General features: G+C 38.8%; 1 protein-coding gene across 14 annotated transcripts in view; it reads left to right on the top strand.

The window, feature by feature from the left end:
• The window catches only part of LOC136834426 (uncharacterized), a 12,276-nt gene extending 2,013 nt beyond the window's left edge, over positions 1 to 10,263 (top strand). For 2 of the 14 annotated variants that reach the window (XR_010851793.1, XM_067097017.1), the window contains exons 2-6: positions 437 to 553; positions 6,998 to 7,874; positions 8,168 to 8,382; positions 9,303 to 9,462; positions 9,756 to 10,263. Coding sequence is in view for 5 of the 14 variants with exons in the window: in XM_067097017.1 (XP_066953118.1) it covers positions 8,206 to 8,382; positions 9,303 to 9,462; positions 9,756 to 9,934 (516 nt within the window). In the remaining 9 variants the exon portion in view is untranslated. Of the gene's footprint in view, positions 1 to 436; positions 584 to 4,782; positions 5,501 to 6,965; positions 7,875 to 8,167; positions 8,383 to 8,525; positions 8,558 to 9,302; positions 9,463 to 9,734 lie in introns of those variants that run through there. The other 12 variants (XR_010851796.1, XR_010851794.1, XR_010851800.1 and 9 more) reach the window with 12 other exon arrangements.
• Positions 10,264 to 20,978: the final 10,715 nt, after the last annotated feature.

Genomic DNA, 20,978 nt, shown 5'->3' with positions numbered 1-20,978 from the left:
GAGATGCCGCAGCAACTTGGTTGGGTGACCAGTAACTCTTTAGGGGTGATGGCTTAGTTGTGGTTGTAGTTCCCTTTTCATGATTATTTCTTATCTGACCAGGATGTCATCATCTTTTGCTTTAATGTGTCATTGAGGATGCGTTAAACAGTTTTGTATTTTGTAGGAACATTTGCCATTATTATAAACAATGTTAATTATGACCAACAATATTTTTTACATAGTGCCTTTCATCCTAACCCATCTGATTGTATCAACTCAGTACGAAAAGGGTAATATGACTTCATTTGAGGAGCAAAGTGTAGTTTCACGTAAGATGAAATTTCAGTTACGGAAGGGCTACTGTTTTCATCAGTTCACAGGTAAACGTTTATGTGTCAAATATTGGTTTGCATATTTATGAAATAGTAAAATTTTAACAACTTCTTATTTACAGATGATGAGGTGTTGACACAACAAACCAAGTGTTGGCCAATTGTAGACGAGAACAAATGTGAAACAACTGAGAGTCACGGAATTACAACGAAAACTTGTTACTGCAACACATATGGATGTAATGCTGGCTCCATCACGAGCTTGTTTGGTTTGTTGCTTGTGGTGCCTCTGATTATTCATTGCATTTTCTTTCTTTACTAGTTAACAAATGTAGTCTGAAGGATCTAATGCGTGTTGATGAATTCACACTTAAAAGTAATCTTCTGCTTATTAATTATTCGCATTTATGTAAGGGACGAGATAACTGTAGCCTATATCATGCAGACCCCCAGACCAGGCAAACTTTGAGGTTGGCGAGGTTAAGAAAAAAAAACACGTCAATGGAAAGAGAAAGTTATGCAAATGCACATTAGGGTGTAAGAAAAAAATTCCAACAAATTTTCCCTTCCTTCCGCGGCAAGTTGAAAGTGACTACTTACAACCCTGAGTGGGGCCTCTTTTTCAAAACACTGGTAAATTTTACCAAGTCATAAATATATTTTTCTAATCATTTATTTTACTTTGTAAAATTATAATTACAACTGACACAATATAATAACAGATAAATAAAACTACAATAGTAACAAATTCTGAGCAATTCTATCCTAGAGAGATTAAAGAGAAGAATTTTCTTTTAAAGGCATGTCAACGCAGCGTCAGTAAAAATATCTTCTGAAGCAAAAAAAATATATATTTTGTTGAAGAATCTCTGAACCAACAACTTTGCACTCAAAGTAATAAGGAGGAATTCATTCTGTTTGTCGTGAAAAAATTGGATCCTTTTTTCTCGACAATCCTTCACAACATTCAGGATAATATAGAGGGATGAAGAAATTTGTTTTTATTTAGCATTTCCCAACGTTTTGTGAGAGAGAGAGAGAGAGAGAGAGAGAGAGAGAGAGAGAGAGAGAGAGAGAGAGAGAGAGAGAGTGTAATTGTCGTTGTGAGTGGTTCGGTTGTTGGAGTTGGTTTTACGGCTGTCTCTCTGTCTGTCGGGAGTTTTTCGTTTTTTGGGGAAGTCTTGGGCAGTTGAGGTCCAACCTTGAAAGTGAACGGGGAGTTTGTCCGGCTTTTGTTTTGGATACCGGTACCGATATTGATGGTGCATGTGTCTCTTTTTTTTTCGTTCGTTGTTGGTGGAGGGTTTGTTTGAAATTTTGTTTTTGTGGTTTCTGTGTGCTGTGATTGGCGACCGTGGACCTTTACCCATCTCCAGCAACCGAAGATCAGGGTGAGTGTTGTTTTGTTTGTGGGTTAAAATTCCGCCACATAATATTTGGCGCCCAACGTGGGGCAGCTGGTATTGCAGCTGCAAGTGAGATTGGTGGCTGGTAGTGTGACTGAAGAGAAGGATGGAAGAGGAACTGGTAAGGTTGAGAGAGGAGAATACGTGGTTGAGGGGTGAGAATGAGAGATTGAGGAGTCAGTTGGAGGAGGTGGAGGGAATGCTAAGAAGTGCAAAAGAAGAAATGAAAGGGGAGATGAAAGAGTCAGAAGAGAGAATGGAAGAGAGGATGGATAAAAAGTTGGAGGGAATGATGAAAAGTGTGTTAGAAATGATGAAAGGTATGTTCAAGGGTGTTTTTGGAGAAGGGGCTGTTGGAGGCAGGTTCTCTGGAACGTGTGAAGGGGCAAGAGAGAAAGAAAAGGAGGAAGAAGTGAATGGAAGCGTGAGTGATGACCCAGCCAACACACACACATGGGGCCCATATGGAATTTCCATGGGTATTGGTGGGATTGATGGGCATGGGTTGGTGATGGGGAAATACATGGGTTTCATGTGGAACTCAGGTGGGTTTCCCACAAAATTAAATATTTTTCTATAGCGCTAAAACAGCACAGGAAACTGTCTAACAACCGAGAAAATTAACTTAGAAATAATTATTATGGTAATTCTAAGCTGGCTGTCCGCGGTGAGCTAGACTGTGGCAATTGGCGTTTTTCTATGTTATTTTACTTGCTTTACAAGAATTTCAAGTAATATTTTGTCGCCCCGTTGTAACTAAACTGAGATTGACCTTTGAAGACTACACGACTGGAATTACCTAACGCAGGGTAGGTCTAAGCCGGCATTCCGCAGCAAGCCCGCCCCCCAACCTCCATAGCTAATACGGCAAAATTATAACCAGTAAACACCTCTAGAGTACGTTATGTTGGTATTTTTAGGGGTGTTTACTAGTTACAATTTTGCCATATTAGCTATGGAGGGGTGGGGGGCTTGCCGCGGAATGCTGGCTTAGACCTACCCTGCGTTTGGCAATTCAAGTCGCGTAGTCTTCAAAGGTCAATGACAGCTTAGTTACAGCCGGCCGACAAGATATTACTTTAAATTCTTGTAAAGCAAGTAAAATAACATAGAAAAACGTCAATTGCCGTAGTCTAGCTCACCGCGGACAGCCGGCTTAGAATTACCATTATGGTAATAATGTACACGTGATTTGGCAGACAAATGATACATGGGTACAACGTGGGTCCTATGTGGGTTTCCCACACAGATATATACACTTCCTCCATTTATACTTCAACAGTGAAATATACCGTCAGAACGAACTTAAAAATTATCTTTGGGGCAATTCTTTTAAGATTTACATGTTGTCTGGTGGATGAATATGGGTACAGTGTAGGACCTATGTGGGTTTCCCACACAGATATAGACTTCCTCCATTTATACTGCAACAGTGAAATATATTGTCAGAACGATTTTAAAATTATCTTTGGGGCAATTCTGTTAAGATTTACGTCTGGTGGACGAATATGGGTACAACGTAGGATCTATGTGGGTTTCCCACACGGATATAGACTTCCATAGACTTCCTCCATTTATACTGCAACAGTGAAATATATTGTCAGAACGAGTTTAAAATTATCTTTGGGGCAATTCTGTTAAGATTTACGTCTGGTGGACGAATATGGGTACAACGTAGGATCTATTTGGGTTTCCCACACAGATATAGACTTCCTCCATTTATACTGCAACAGTGAAATATATTGTCAGAACGATTTTAAAATGATCTTGGGGGCAATTCTTTTAAGATTTAAATGTCTGGTGGATGAATATGGGGACAACATAGGACCTATGTGGGTTTCCCCCACTGGTGTACTACAACTGAAATGATTGTTTAATTGTAGGCAAGAGAAACAGGCAATTGGTAGGCTACAGATTGTAAATTAGTCTGTATGGCAGTGGTATTTTTCGCGGACTGCCTTACCGTAAAATCAAAATTCTCTTCAGGTAACGTTTATTTTGCCAAAATGCTTGAGCAACATCGAAATATGGCCAGCGGATAGTTTTCAGTTGTATCAAATAAAATCTCTTGTTCACACTTATAACAGAAGCAGAGAATGAAAAAAATAATAAAATCATTTATTTTCTTTCTACTACTACCATAAATTTCCAATTTGGGTGTATCTTTATTTTCCCTGTGTTACTTCGTTTTATTTTCTTTCTCTACCCTGATTTCCTTCGGTCAAGTCCGATAGGAGTGAGCCGATACAAAGGCAATTCTCTGTATAAGAAGAAGAAGAAGAAGATGCTGAAAGTAAACAAAACAACAAAGAAATAGTAGAAGACCAGTTAAGAGCCACCTACGGGCTGTGCTGGACAAAAGGCATAGAAAAGATAGGTAAAAAGTACAATATAGATATAAATGGAATGGGAAAATATGCAAAAAAAAACTGAAACAGGAAATTAAGAGAAGAATAACGCAAGATATCGAAAAGACGTTGGAAAAAAAAGAAAGAAATGAAGAAGCTGAGATTCATAGATAACTTTGAAGAAAATAAGTATCTAAGGGAACTAGAGACAAAGGATGCATGCTTAATAATGAAAACCAGGCTGAATATGTTGGACCTGAAAGCTAACTACCGGGGACGATATAAGGATGAGGTCTGTGATAACTGCAGCATAGAGGAGGACAGCACAGAACATTTGTTCAGGTGTAAAACCCTACAAAAAATAGAAAACTTAACATTAGAGACTCTGAAAGCCCCGAACAGAAAACTAGTGGAATACATAAGAATAGCCATGAAAATAAAGGACGTCACCAACCCAGAAAACAACGGCACCAGTTAAAAAGTAACAGTAACGTAAAAAGGAGGAGTCATAAAAGTAAATAAATTCGAAATATTAAGGATCATTTGGGAGGTTAAGGGGTAGGGTGCTAAATTAAATGAAAAACTGTTAAATAATATATATAATGTAAAGAAAAAATAAAACTGGGAAAAATTGTATTGATATAATGTAAAATAAAAATAAAAGTGTAAAAAATGTATTCAAGGGAATAAAGCTTCGCACCTCATGAGAATCGTGTAGTGTGCCCGCAACTGTGTTTGCGGAGTGAGCGCTTAGGAACCAGGAACCAGGAACCAACAAAGGACGAGTCTATGACGGGTCAAGTCTGTCGAGTTTTTGGTATTATTTTACTTACGGACATTAATTGCTTTCAACATAAAATATAGGTTTTTCTGTTGTATTATGATGTGATTTGAATGATTATGAGGTTTATTTCCATCGCAAATGAATACTTATCCTTCCCCGGCAAATGATATACTGTATACAAAATTAATAAAATTACGACTTGTCAGAATACTGCACCCCCTCTCCATAGCTAATACGGCAAAACTGTTTAGTTACAAACACAGTTTTGCCGTATTAGCTATGGAGAGTGAGGGTGCAGTATTCTGACAAGTCGTAATTTGATTAATTTTGTATACAGTATATCATTTGCCGGGGAAGGAGAAGTATTCATTTGCGATGGAAATAAACCTCAAAATCATTCAAATCACATCATAATACAACAGAAAAACCTATATTTTATGTTGAAAGCAATTAATGTCCATAAGTGAAATAATACCGTCTTAATTGCACTTGAATATGTTGTGAATATTTGCTAGTACTACCGACTAGTTCTCCATATAGCTGATACCTTCCGTAATGTGTGTGATGGCAAGTTAAGCTAGGTAGCCTATACGTACTATATAGCTATACCGCAGCCACCTCCCGCTTTACAATTTATATTTTTCTTGGGTAAGTCACATCAAAAGAAACAATTTCTTCTCAATACATAACCTTCGCAAATGCCTAATAGCAGAGAAACATAAGGACTTGTAATGTAAGACAATACCAGTTTCCCCCCCCCCCTCCGTAACTAATAGGGCAAAATTGTAACCAGTAAACACCCCTAGTTTACGTTAGGTTGGTATTTTTAGGTTCTTTTACTACCTTATCATTTCCTGGCCATTTTTGCATGAAACATCCAAAATGGTTTTTCATGCAAAAATGGCTAGCTGGCACCTTTGGAAATGGCTGGCTGGAGTCTTCCGAAAAATTACCAAATAGATTTCCCCCAACCATAAACAGTATCTGCCACTCGACCGGCACCTTTTTTATGTATTAGCTATATGTAGCCTATATTTTTAAATTTTAGTTTAAGGTAGAACCTAAAATAGCTATAGCTAGGCTACAGAGGCGGATGTTATCCCTGGTGGCCAGAACTAGCCTATTGACAAAAATTCTGCAAATATTAGCCTCGGCTAGCCGCTGATAGCCTACTACCCTACTGTGCCACTTGGCAGATATGTCAAAATAGCCCAGCCTAGGTCTACTACCTAGTCAAAATTTTACAGAAAATGCAATAGCCTAGTCTAGTTTAGGATCAAATTCACTGTCAAATAGCCGTTAACTTTTACACTTTAAAATATATTACCTGAAAACCTATGGGTCCAGCCCTCCCACAAAAAAATCCAGTTTCTTAGCTTATTACTATCAAACCATCACTCCCTGTTCATAGGCAGGTACTAGGCTACCATACCTAGCCTATTGCCTGTCATCTTTCTCCTTGAAATGATCCATTGTTCCATTTTTCCATGACAATACACAATAGGCTAGGTAACTCCATAAATTTCCAAATTCAACTCCAGTTTACTCTAATTTCATAACTAAAGGTGCATTTTTAACATCAAATCTGGGCACAACAAAGTCAAGATTTTGTGGTTGTGCTGGTCTTGCAGGTGGTGATGGTAGTGGTCGTACTATTACCTCATGTCAATAGACTATACTAAATTTTGAATATACAAAATATTTGCTCATATGGATTCACCCCTGTGGCCCCCCCCCCCTTCCATGGACCTTTATCATGGCCACCAAGAGACAAGGCCTAGTAGATGAGTTCGAAATTTGGTGTAACCTCACCAAATTAAGTTCTGCGTGTCATTTGCGCAACCAATCTTGGCTCAGTATTCAACTGACAATTCTAGGTAGATAGGTATGTAAGTAGTTATGTAGGTATGTAGATATGACCAGATATACGTCATCTTCATGGAAGAAAAGCATGAAAAAAAAATCAATAAAATAGCTTCATATTAAATCTAAATTAAATTGTAACTATAACTACATACCTGTATAGCCTAAATAGGTGATATCTAACAAATATCTTTACACACACACATATATATATATATAATTTTAAGAATCTTAGAAAATAATGGCACAGTTTTATCTCTGAGAATAGCCTGTGTTTTACAGAGTAGAAACATCTGCAATGTCGTTGCAGCGGCTGGGACAAGATGGAAAATTATGAAATATGTAGTGCAAGAACAAAGAGAAGAAAAGTAAAGACTCTTGTGGACAACCTTTTTTCAAGTTCAGAGCAAGATGGCTCATCAATTAAAAACCCAGTTGTTAATGTATCTGGTGAAGATTGCAGTGCACAACTAACTAATCATGATGTTGAGATTGCCAACTGTCATTCACCAGATGTTTCCTTAAGCAATGCTGCAGATGTGGAAGACTGTGATTTAGAGAATGGTGAAGGCAATATTTCTGATAATGAGCCTCTCAACCTTGTGGGCAGTGAAACTGACAATGAGACTCTTTGTAATGATGACCACAGTGATAATGTTGTATTTGGTGAGATTAGGGAAAAGTTAGCCTCATGGGCTGTGAAATTCAAGATCTCCCATTCTGCTCTTTCAGCTTTATTAGAGCTATTGAAAACTTGTGACTTGGATGTGCCCAAAGATCCCAGAACTTTACTTATGACTCCTAGAGTGACAGATATAAAAGAAACGGCAGGTGGCTCTTTTTATCACTTTGGCATAGCAAGAGGCATTATATCAAAACTATCAACTTCTAGCCCCTCCCATCTTGTTGGGAGTCATCAGTGAAGGTGCAATAACATTTGAAGGGTCAGGATTGACATCAGCTGCCACAACTTCCACACCCAGGGCTTCTCCAGTTACCTCAACCCCTAGCAGGACTAATTCTCTTGAAGATTTACACATCCTTTCATCAGCTGCCACAAGTTCTACACCCAGGTCTTCATTTACTTCAACCCCTAGCAGGACTAATTCTCTTGAAGGTTTGAGCATCCTTAGAAATGTTGACCAACACCCTGACCAAAGTAAGTTATTCTGTATTACTCATTAATGGATTATCAAGGGATTTCATATAAAATACTTGGATGTTAAATCTAGTTTCATTGTGATGTCTCCAATTTTATTTAGTTAAATGATTATTGGCAAGGAGTGACACACTCAGTTCACTGTATGCTGTCATAGAACTTTATATTTCATGACAGAAGTTTAATAACTATGATACTTATATTCAGGAACTATATTATTATGTCTGAACAGACCTTTAACAGTGTTGAATTATAGTCAGTACCATTACTAATAAACAATCTCTTTATTTTAGGAGTGATTTTAAGAAAACTGGCTGCACATATCTATAGTATGAAGGAGACTATGCAGGTACATACTAGCATGCTGCAGAATCTCATAAAAAAAGTGAGTGGGGTTGTTACAGAAGCTGCAACACTGCCAGAAGGCTTAAAGTTTCCTCTTGAAACAGTGGACCAGCTCGAGGAGATGGAGACACATCTGATAGATCCAGGTGTGAGGACTGGCCTGGTAAGTGTGATAATGGGAAATTATCATCATTAATAACTTGAGAAATAAAAACAAACTTTTTTTTTTTGGGAGTGATCATGATGAAATTTGACTTTTCTTATTGTTAATGATTTTTTGATAACTTTTTTTCCTTTGTTGAACAGATTCACAGGTTATGGTACATAATATGCATTAGGTATGTGTATACATGAAAATGCTGTTCTGTTGTGTGATGCTTAGTGCCTGCTTAGTCCTTTTGGTTAAGTTTTGTATATAGGTGGAGGTAATTAAACATAAGGTAAAGGTGCAGGATACCACATCTTGAGTGAGTTCCTGCAAGTAGGCATGTTGGTAGGGGAGAGGATGATCTGGATAAAAATGTATGATTGACTGGTTCTGGTGTGCATCTTTTTTTTTTTATGTTTATATTGATTTATATTGGCACTGGACAAACAAAGGAAGCAGGGCTGTTCTCTTCCTCCTCTTTACTTGATGCTTGAGGAAGGCTGAAGGGGGTAAGGAAGAGGGTGATCAGGAGACTGTTCAAAACCCAGCCCATCATTCCTGAGACCCCCTTCCCCCCTTCAGCCTAAGGGTTACTGCTTTGTGGCATGTCATTGCATGGTGGGGATGTGTGGTACCATTTTAAGGCGATTCCTGCTTGATATAGAGAAGTAGTACGTAACAATCATTCTTGCTTTTATTAGACCTGTTTTTAGGGATGGGATAATATAGCAGTTGTTTCTTTACTTGCTGTACAGGGGCATTCCCCTAAGAAAAGTTTTCACTTTGAAGTGAAGAAAATAAATTTATTATCAATCAAGTAATGATTATAACATAGTGATTTTTATTTTGTCTTGGTTTCTGCAAATAAGGTGCACTGTTTTATAAAAAAAATACTCCTTGCATGACATCTAAATTGTTTTATTTTTTGGTTTCAGGTGAATGTTCTCAGTGAGATTGGAGGGAGGAACATTGATGAATGTGTGAAGCGAGTAATGAAGTTCATAATAAGTGACACATTGGCCACAAAAATGAACATGTCTGGAAGGAACAACAAGAAGGCATTTGGTCCCACAAACTTATTCGAGGCTGTTTACAGTAAGTATTTTTTCAGTTTTTTTTATCTATCTATCTTTAAGCCAACACTCACACAAGGGCTTATTAACTGTAATTTAATAAAATGCAAAAAAGGAAAACTGATAAGTAGAGGTGGTAGACTTGCATTATCTTTAGTGGTACCATAAACAGCAATAAAACATGTCACAGCGTGCATTCACTACTTAGCCCTAGTAAATCTTATCAACTTATTTGTCGTTTTGGCTATTTGATTTTACTTTTGTGAGTTTTGGAATATAATTTAATAGTTTCAGGTATTTTTTTTCTGATTCTAGGAGGAGTGAAAAGGCACTCACAAACGTCAGATTATACGAGAAGAAGTGTGGAGCATGCAGTGGCAAAATGGTTGATAGGGGGAAGAGATCGCAGTGGCAATCGCATCCGTAGGGCTACCGGTGCAACATTGTCTGCTAATTTGAGTAGATATGTATATCTTATACAAAGGAAAGTTTAATTACATCAAAAGTAGGTTTCTTAGTTTTGTTTACATTTATTAATTAGAGAATATACCAATGTTTTTCTGTCAAAGGAATTCTGTATTACTTCATAGATATATCCTTGTGTTTACATAATATTGATTAGTAGATTTTGTTTCACAATGTTCACAGTATATTTGAGCTTATATTTTTGTGACATGGAATAATTTTATAGCAGACAGTCACATATAAAAATGTCAATTTTATTTTGCTTTAAAAATCAGATTTTGTTTTTGAAGACTTGTTAATGTGGAAATAATAGTATTCCATTTTGAAGTATGTATATATGAATAAAGTTAAGTTGAATTGTGTGATTATTATTCATATACCTTTGAGATAAGTATGACCATTGATATTGGGCTTTAGACATTTTAACAGCAAGTGAACATCAGAGAAAACTCTAGTTATGCTACACTTTTTGAATACCAACATCACTGTTTCATTTAAGGATAAGGGTAATAGTATACTTCTATAATGTAGATGATTTCCGCTGCTTTCCGTTTGCTAATGACCATGGGCAAAGCCCTTTAGCAATGATAATGCACTAAATGTAGGGTAGGGTAAACAACTGAGTGGTGACATAGGGTCCACCTCTCCTGGAATGTGACCACCTTCCCAGAAAAGTACTTGAATACGTTGCCATAACCTCCCGTGGGCTACAGTTAACAGCTGGCAGCCATCGAGGCAACACACCGAGATGGCCGTTGGCTTTAACTGATCCCGATGGGAGGTCATGGCAGCGGATTGAAGTGCTTTTTTGGGAAGGTGGTCACATTCGCTTACTCTATGCGAGATGCCCATGCAAATTCAATGCTATTCCTATACAGTACCCATGTAAATTCAATGCCATACCCACACAGTACCCTTATGGATCCCACCCATATCCCACGTTTAGCCTATGTGGGCAGTCCACCTGAAACCCACATGAATCCCGTGGCCAAATCTATCTGGGCTCCATGTGGGCAGCTCACATGGGGCCCATAAAGTAGCCCACAAAAGACCCACATGGGTCCCATTACCCAGTGCTGGCTGGGGAAAGTGATATGGGAATAGGAAGTAAGAAACGAGGGAATGAGAGGCAGGGTAAGGAAAAGGGGAATGAAAAGCAAGGGAAGGAACAGAGGGAAAGTAAGGATAAGTCAGGGGAAGGGAAAGGGAAAGGAAACTGGTAAGAAGGGTAAGGAAGTGGGAAAGGCAGGAAAGAAGGGAGAGGGTGAAGGCAGTAGTGATAGTGAGGTGGATGGAGGTGAGTGGATAAAAGTGGATAAAAAGAGGGGGAAGAAGAGTGTAATGAGTAAGATGAATTAAGTGCAGAAGTGGACTCTTTCTATTCGGAAGAGGGTATGAAAGGACAGAGCGAAAGTGAGAGTGAAAGTGAGAAAGGCTATGTATGTGAGGTAGGTACCCCGGTGTGAAAAGTATAATGAGTATGGAAGTAGGGATGTGCATGATTTCTTTAGGGAGTATGAAAGGTTTTGTCAGGATAAGTATGGGGAAAGTAAGAGTGTGGGGACGAGAATTAGGAGAATATTTGACTGGGTTTTTGCTTGATATGTATAGGGTTATTATGAGTGTGGGAGATGTTGAGTATGACAAGGTGAAAGCTAGACTAGTTGAGCAAGCGAGGCGTATGAAAGCGAGTGTTAAATATAAGAGGAAGAATGGTAAAGTCTACGGCATCAACCACAGTGTTACCAGCGTTAGAGAGAATTTTTAGTATTTTTGGGGTTTCCAAGGTGTTGAAAAGTGACAATGGTCCTCCTTTTCAAGGTTCTGACTTTAAAAACTTTAGTGAGGAACAAGGAAAATAACATCATTATGGCCGCAAGCCAAAGGAGAGGTAGAAAGGTTTATGCCAGCCATTTTATAGGCTGTCAGGACCTCTCGAGTGTCAATATATGAATTGGAAAAGTAATTTGAGTCCATTTCTTAAGAACTACAGAGCCACACCTCATAGCACAACAAAGAAGGCTCCAGGATCTGCAATGTTTAAAAGAAGTTTTAGAACAGCCTTAACAGAACCAGTAAATGTAGATGATGATTTTAACAGAAAACTGATGCTAGTCTTGATAACCCTCAAATGTATGATAATGATGTACCATCGTCTTGTAATAAACGAACTCAGAGAGAGAAAAAGTAAAACCCCGTTATTTGAAAGAATATGTGACAATGTACTTTATTTCATTGTCGTTATTTGAATTAATGTGTGACCTCGTGTTTGTAAAGGTTTGACCTTCTTTTAGTGCTATTACATGTATTTTGGGCATTCCTTTCCACCACTCGCTGCAGGCTGTAAAAATATGGTGTAGATTGTGTTCTCAAGAATGATGTGTTTGTTTGATTTGTAGGCTATATTTTGCTTTAATAATGATCGTGTTCATTTCCAAGGAGAAGAGGGATGTAGTGTTCTTAGAGTGTGAGAAGCATTATTTTAAGTAACTGTGTGAGGTAGTAAGTTTGGGAAGCGTTTGTTTAGAGAAGAAGAACCGCCAATATTCAGGTAACGGCGATGTGTAAAAACTGACCAGAACTTCGTCAAGTGACATTAAATGTTCAACAAATATGCAAGCTTATCAGTGATTCCTCATTAGGCTAAGAAGATTTAATAATATCGGTTGCATTAATATGGACATCATTGTTTATTGGATATCCTAAAGGGATAATCACTTTCAGAATATGCATTTTGTTTTACTATCACTACATGTAAACTTAAAAAAAATATCTGTTTATCAGCAATAAAGATTAATCGATTTCCATTCATTACATTTAATAAAATCTTAATCACATCATTTAGAACAGATTATCAAGAATGCATAAAAGCACAGCCAAGTCATAAGAAGAGATTTTTGTCCCTTAGACCTGTTTTCGTGGTCTTTTTTGTCCCCTTTCGATATCACCATCATCATCTTCACGGTCTTCATCATCTGTACTTCTGACTCTGTCTATCTCTTCCTCATCCTCAGTGGTCTGGTAAAACTAAGGTATAGCATACTTACTTTTCCTCATCCTCTTCATCTACTATATTTTGGCTACTGCACAATAGCCACACATGTTAGTACACTTCAGTCCATGTCCTCTACAATCACAGTTCCACTCACACCCAACACGACAATCACATACAATGATATGAAGAAGGGAAGGCGGAATTGGTTCTTGAAATGAAGTCACTGGTTTCGACCTACCATTTTCTACTCTCCAGCCCCACTTGGCGGCGTCCATTTTGCCCTTGATGATATGCGCAAAAGGAATGTTGGCTGGCGAGCTGCAGCCGATGTAGATGGTAGCTTGGACAATTCGAATCTGGCAGCACAGGTTGTTTAGTTATTGTCTTCAAGTATGAATCAAGGCTGCCACCTATTGCCAACACGAATCTTCTCCTGCTTGTGGGCCACCGGAAGCTCTCACTTTTTCTTGCAATCCGCTGTCTTTTTGTAATGTCATGAAGGGAGCTTGCTTCCCTTTACGATAGAGGGCATATGTTGTATCACAGCCTGGTGCATGTAGGAACAATTTGGTAATTATTCCACCCAAGGCCTCTTGAATTTGAATTTTCTTCCTGCTAAACATTCTATTCGGGCGATGCTTATTTGCCGACATTAACATTTGAATATCTATGTGAGGCTTAGCAAGAGCAATCAATAATGCTAGAAGATCTGTGTCTTCCCAGCGACAACTGAATTGTGTCCTGAATCTCCTACATCAATGGCTGTTTTATTATTATTATTATTAGTCTGTCTGCTTCTCCCTTTGCTTGATACACTCTGCAACCGGCAGCAAGCAACCAAATGTTTAGAGAGGCGCCGTTTCAGAGACAAATACCGCCTACTACTACTACTGTGACTCTGAGCCGGCGTTCCTTAGGTGAGAATCTCATTTTCCTCTATTATTATTATTATTATTATTATTATTATTATTATTATTATTATTATTATTATTTAACCTATTTTGTTAAGTTTGGTTAAGTTTAAGAGTTAGAATAATGTTAGTATAGTCAAACGGTTAGGCTATAGCACAAGGTTATAGGTCGTCAGGCTATGTAGCCTAACTGACCCTAGAGTAAGGCTGACCTTATTCAGATGGCTTCAGATAACATAATTACTTCTTATTGGACCCTGGGACTTCCAAATGTTAGATTGGTGAGCTACCGCCGGGCCGTGGCGTTCCCTGACTGATATAGGCTAGCCTAGGGTAGGCTAAAAAGTTAAGTATATCTTAGTTTAACCAGACCACTGAGCTGATTAACAGGTCTCCCAGGGCTGGCCCAAAGGATTAGATTTATTTTATGTGGCTAAGAACCAACTGGTTACCTAGCAATGGGACCTACAGCTTATTGTGGAATCCGAACCACATTGACGAGAAAGGAATTTTTATCACCAGAAATAAATTCCTCTAATTCTTCATTGGCTGGTCGGAGAGTCGAACACTGGGCCAACAGCGCGCTAGCCGGGAGCTCTACCCACCCCTCCAATGAAGAACTTCCTAAGGTAGGCTAGGTTAGGGAGCCACTGTAGATGGGGTAGGGGTCATGTAAGGGGTAGGCTAGGTCAGATGACTGGACCCCCTCTTTTAAAGGCTATTCAGGGTTACAGCTTACTTTGGGGGTGCAAGGATAGAAGGGGAAAGCCCCCCTCGGCCAGGTAAAGGCACAGCATCGTAGGTTAGGTTAGGGGCAAAACAGGTTAGGTACTTTTCCCAACCACTTGATCCCTTTCTTTACATTGCAGGAGTCACGACTTATGCTAATTTTACGGGTCTGTGGGGTGAGAGACCCCCCCCTCCCCTTGATAGGTTGCTACATGGCATCCTAGGTTGGGTTAAGGCAGGTCTGGTCCGGTCATATTCTGTCTGAAATGCCTGCTACAGTTTAGGGGCAATCTGGGCCATAGTTTGTTAGATGAAAGCGCAGGCTAGGCTACTAATTCCCACCAGTTGCCGACCGAGATATTTACCGTCTTTTGTCAGTTGTTTTTTGGTATCATTTTACTTTGAACTGTCAGATCTATCACAAACTTACTGTTACCGAGATATTTAGTCCTGCTGTCTATTGTTCAAGTTTTGCCATTCATGCCAATGGGTCTGGTGCTGGACATGGCACTCTTATTGGTGTTGGTATTAAAGTAAAACTTTACGTTTTTTTATATTTGTCTTATTTTAAATTGATGATATTTACCATCTTTTTTTTATGTTTCTATGTCTATTTTTTATGTTCATAATATTAACCATCTTTCGTTCATGTTTTGATTTCTCCACAATCGTTTGGCACTAAGAACGGCTACCATTTTAGGCGTAAGCGGGTAGTTACCGAACTATCAGGCCACTGTATGCTAGTAGCCTGCAAATTTTACCTCATATTGGATCCCCAGACCTCATGATCGACCAATAAATGCCATACCACTGAGCCATGTTGTTCCCTGACCAAAGTAGGGAGCCTATGTAGACAGCAGACTCACTTGGGCTGGCCTTGGTAGTATCCTTTTCAGATACATCAGGACCTAATACGTAGGAGACGATGCCCTGACTTGTGATAAATACCCTTATGTTCCTTTTCTGTTGGGTGGAGGGGTAAGGGCCTAAGCTAGACATTGGTCAGTTTTAAGTGTCTGAGCTTATATGTCTGAGCCATTTTTGTATCTTTGGGCGATCAGTGAATTTTTCAATGTGAGGACACTGGAGGTCTGGTAAGGTTTCTGATGTGAATTATGCATTATATGAACATCCTAATTGTTCCGACACAATATACAAACCCTCGGTCCTTTACATTAGGAATTACATTGCAATACACTCCCTGAACACCTGAATTAGCCCTGGTCACCTACCAGCCCGAACTACATCCCCATAGCTTTTACCCACTAAGTGGGTAATAAACTGTCAGCGTTACCAACGTTTACAGGAAAATCTAGTCAAATGAGTTACCTGAAGTACCGTTGGCAACACTGCTGCAAGTCCCGGCCGAGTGAGGCCGAGATCCCCAATTGCTTTTTGTTCGCCATGCTGTGTGGGTGTGTCCCACATCAGGCGAACTTTTGGTCATTTAGCCCGACCCCCATTTAAGAATTTGGACATCAGATCACGATTTGGACTGTTTTCAGCGCATTTTCTCCTGGATGGATACTTTATTGATAGGATTTGGAACTTCTGTCCCAAATTTGACTTTGGGATCGGTACTTTGGACTCGTTTGGATAAGTCAAACAAGACGTCGCCATCTGCTAGCGCCGATGCTTCCACTTTGTTTACATCTTCGACGACAGAGCCTTCTTCTGCTGGAGATGCTGACGCTCATCGGCCCTACACGTCCTGCAAGCGTAGGATGAGTACCCTCAAACACGATTGACATTCTGTTTGTATTTTATGTAGGAAGATATGGTGTAGTATCAGTCAGATAGGCGGCGAGTCTTGGTCGGTAGATCAGATGGAAGAGTTATTCAAAAATAATAAAAAAAGTTAGAGGACAAGTTACTAGCTGAGTATGTCTGGTCTATTTTTCTAGCTTTATGACTAAATTAACGGAAACTAGAGATAAGGATGGTAGTAATAGTGCTGTAAATACTAATTGTTCTTTTTCAGCCCCGTTGCCTGTTCCAGAACCAGCCTTAACAGGTGCCGGGGGTCATGGAGAACCGCAAACCTTGAAGGTAGGATTTGCCGGCTCCCCTAGCGCGGAGCAGGCAGTGTTGGCTGCAGATTTCCCCCTTCCCTCTAAAAGCTTAAGTTCTAAGGTGGATTTAGAATTAGGAATCACTCAGAAGGGTAGGAATTTTAATTTAGGAAGTATTCAGGAAAAGTAGTTGAACGTGGTCTTTTTTGGGTTCAGGTTTGGTTGCGGTCGCTAATGTTTATGCCTCTCATTAGATCAATCGTTGGTTTTATTTCCTGCTTCGTGCTCTGTGCAACAAAGGTTTCCAGATCCGTGGAGGGTCGTTCAGATTTGGTTTCTGATTGCCAATTTTCAGTTCAAGAGTTTAACGGCCGTTTCAGCCTACGCCTGAAAGTATCTCTAATGTAAAGGACCGAGGTTTGTATTGTGTCGGAACAAATTAAAATTCGATGAACGAAATCTAATGAAAACTGTATCCTCACTTTTCTTGCCGAGTGTACATATTTATATTTAACCTTTGTTTGGCACAAGATCTAGCATTATTTTTATTTACAGAAAATGGACATTTCAGAGCAAAATGATTTGTTTGTAGACATCTACTACATTTCTTTCCATCAGCTGGACACATGTCCTTCTTTTAAAACATGCTTTTGACCACAGAACAAAAATTCTTTATTAACAGAATCATTTACAGGAACATTTTTAGGATACATAGGCTTAAATGGCTTGGTACCATGCTTTTGGTGATAAACCACTTTATGCACTTTCATGACATAGCACCTTATTCTTAAGGGAAACATTCTCAGCAGCTTTACATATGTCAATGCACTTTTCTAAAGTAAGTTTTCTAACCTTAAGTAAGTTTTTTTGGACACTGGTGTCTTTTGTTCCTAAAACAATGCGATCTCTTATCATAGAGTCTACACAGTTATCACAGTAGCCACAAGTTTTAGTTAGCGACCTCAAAACAGAAAGAAACTTGTTAAATTCTTCACCTTCCTCTTGACAGCGACTGTTGAAAATGAAGCGTTCGTAAGTTTCGTTAACTTCACCAACAACAAATTCATCAAATTTACTTATGATTTCCGTAACAGTTCCGGCATCTTGAGGAATATTAAACTGGAATCCATTGTAGGCCTTCAGAGCGTCATCTGCTAGGGTGTGCAGAAAGAGGGCAACCTGCACTTTCCGAGGCTTTGTTTGCAGCTCAGAGAGGGTTTCAAAAATGTCCCATCTCTGTTTAAATATCTTCCAGCTTTCGAGAACGTTAGAAGACACACTAAACTGTTGAGGTGGTTTAATACCAGGTACAATTCTGCTGGCACTGTGGTTTTGAGTTTCATCAACAGACATTGTTAATGTCAGGCTAGGCTAGACAGTCAGATCAGACAAAAAAACTTGAATCATGAAGATCTGAGATATGTACAGTAGTAGCCCATCAGCCAGCAGAGACTCAGCAAACACAGGCTAGGCTAATAATGATGCGATTTAAGCCTTCAGAGACAATTTCAACTCGAGTTCCTGGGCTGAGTATAAGCTAAGTGGTTAAGTTAGACCAATGTAGGCTAGGTAGGCTAGGCAAAATTAGAATTTCTTCAGCAATCCAGACTTGGTAGCCTAAATTACCTCGATACCCAAGACTGGCGACATCAGGAACTAAGCTTGCCATCATAACATTAGGCATAACCAGGTAGGCCTATCAACGACAGTGATCATCAGTTAACTCGAGAGAGAGAGAGAGAGAGAGAGAGAGAGAGAGAGAGAGAGAGAGAGAGAGAGAGAGAGAGAGTTTGCGTTGGAGTTAGCCTGACAATATAGCTATAGTCCATACTAACAGTAGCAGCTGGAGAGCAAAGACATAACAGCCAAATTTAAGAGTAACTTACAGTGCTTAGCCTTTAATCCCACGTAAGTGCCACCATGTTTGGTTCCCAGCCTGGTAATAATCATTTATGGGCACTACATAAGAAGAAATGTCATAGCTTGACAGTTGACAACTTGACACCAGGCTTTATTCTGCAAACGTGTTTAAAATACAGATCTAGAATAGACAGCATACAAATACTGCTTTCGTAAAATGATTCAAAGATATCATACTTGCATGTCTCATAGATATCTTACTTTACAAGTTTCACTTAACATAGAGTATACTTTATAGTGTAGGCTAGGCTACCATATAAATTATGAATTGTAAGGAAGGTATTGAGTGACATATTGGTTGGCAGCCTCCTCGCACTAACCTGGCGGAGAAGCCCCGCCCACCACTGTAACTGCATGAATTGCAGGTTCGTCAGTATTGTATCTATTTCGAATTTAATCAATAACAAGCATACAAAATATAGCATATCATTACAAAATCTTGATGTAATATATAAAGTTCTATTCTTTCTGCATAGTTGCTGTCACTGAAACACTTGTCATTGTACAAAAAAACCAAGAAAAAAAAACGAGTGCAACTGTATGCAAAGAAAGGGGAGGCGTGCTGGTTAATGGAACAACTATTGTTTTGGCGTGTATGGAATCTTACACTTGTCACCTCATCAGCTGATTTCATTGACGTCAACAAATTTCTGATATTTTTCATCCCATTTGAAGGTAAATACTTACATAGCTTCATATATTTACCTATTTAATTTCCTGCATAATCTAACACAAAGTAAACGTATCTTTTTATATTTATATATTCGTAATGAGCGATCGGAGGAGGAAGATCAGGTAAGCATTACCCATATATAGGTCTATTAATAATTTTCCTCAGCTCTCCAGTTCCAATCAAGTTGTTAAAGGTCACACGTGTCCGTAGATGGTTGGTTAGGAATGGAAGGTTTGATCCAGTTAAAGTGGGGTAAACTTTCAGAAAAGTGTTAGATATCTCCTAACAAATAAAGTGAAAAAAAATTGTCTAAAACGAGGCATTTTCTTCCATCCGTTTTGTTTTATTTGTTTTTTGTATTTTATTTTTATCTTTTTTTTGTTTATCCAATGGCAATATTGAGTACCAGTATAGGATTTTATCACAGAGCTGAACTAGAGTTACTAGAGTGCTTCTTCCATATTCAAACTCAGAAATCGCTAGAAATTAGAATATTTGGAGATAGTTGAGGTTCATAGATCGGTTAGGCTATTTACTAAAATTCCTTGGTTAAGTGGTTGAATCTGGTGGAACCGATTGGTAACCTCGTATGGGTCTAGCTCCAATAATTGTATAAACCAAAAAATTATATCTCTTCTTTATTTACCCTTTGTTTTATGCGACTATACATTTAAGCAGTTAAATTATGAGGTTTGTTTATGAATTTATGCAGTCGTATCGTAAATGAAGCCTTAGGCTATAGGCCTATATTTGGTTAATTGCCTTCGTTTGCTAACATTCACTTTTAAATTATAACTTTAACGTTATGTCATTTTAATACATGTTTCTTGGCATATAGGAAAGATACATACATATGATTTTTTGACATATATTTCCCGATTCAGTACATTATTTTTCAATAAATACATTAAAAACTATAGCTTTTATATTTCCCCTTCAATTAGCTCGAAAATAGCATAAAATTTACGTAGTCCTATAGCAAATTAATTTTAGATCACTTAAACCAAAGAGTATTGCTCTTACGATTAAACCAAAACATAAATTCAAATACAAATTTAATCAGTAAAAATAATTATTTGTGTTGTCGCCAAAACAATGGCTGTTCCATTAATCAGCACGCCTCCCCTTTCTTTGCATGCAGTTGCACTCGTTTTTTTCGTTTGTTTTTATACAATGACAAGTATTTCAGTGACAGCAACTATGCAGAAAGAATAGAAATTTATATATTACATCAAGATTTTTGTAATGATATGCTATATTTTGTAAGCTTGTTAATGATTAAATTCGAAATAGATACAATGCTGACGAATCCTGCAAGTTATGCAGTTACAATGGTGGGCGGGGCTTCTCCGCCAGGTTAGTGCGAGGAGACTATAGGACTGGTCTCAGCCCTGCTGACGTTTTGGGAACTACAAACAGACGATTGTCGAAGCACTCTGTGCTGATGTCCTCGACTTCTTCAACGGCTCTCTTCATAGGGAGAGAAGATACTTCATTCGAAAGGGCCAAATGTTTTTCTGAGCCTCCTGAGTAGGCCGTCAAGGCAATGGGAGAGGTGACTAAAGGAGGGTTCTCTATGAAAGGGATGCAGTAGACTTCCGTCAGAATCTTGACAATCCACAGGTCTGCCCCTCTGCAATCCCACTTCTCCCAAAAATGAAGAAGTCTGGCTTCTACTGGGGCACGAAGGACTTCTTGCTCACTTCTTGGACAATGTCTTGGAAGAGCTCCTCTTGATGGAGCTGGGAATGGGACGTTGGAGCAGGGTCAAGACTGCAACTTAGGCTTGCTTCCATGAAAGGGATACTGTTGCAGCAGAGACTATCTTAGGCC

This window comes from Macrobrachium rosenbergii, chromosome 53, assembly GCF_040412425.1.
Source record: "Macrobrachium rosenbergii isolate ZJJX-2024 chromosome 53, ASM4041242v1, whole genome shotgun sequence".
NCBI lineage: Eukaryota > Metazoa > Arthropoda > Malacostraca > Decapoda > Palaemonidae > Macrobrachium > Macrobrachium rosenbergii.
This window is presented reverse-complemented; position numbering and strand designations above follow the sequence as displayed.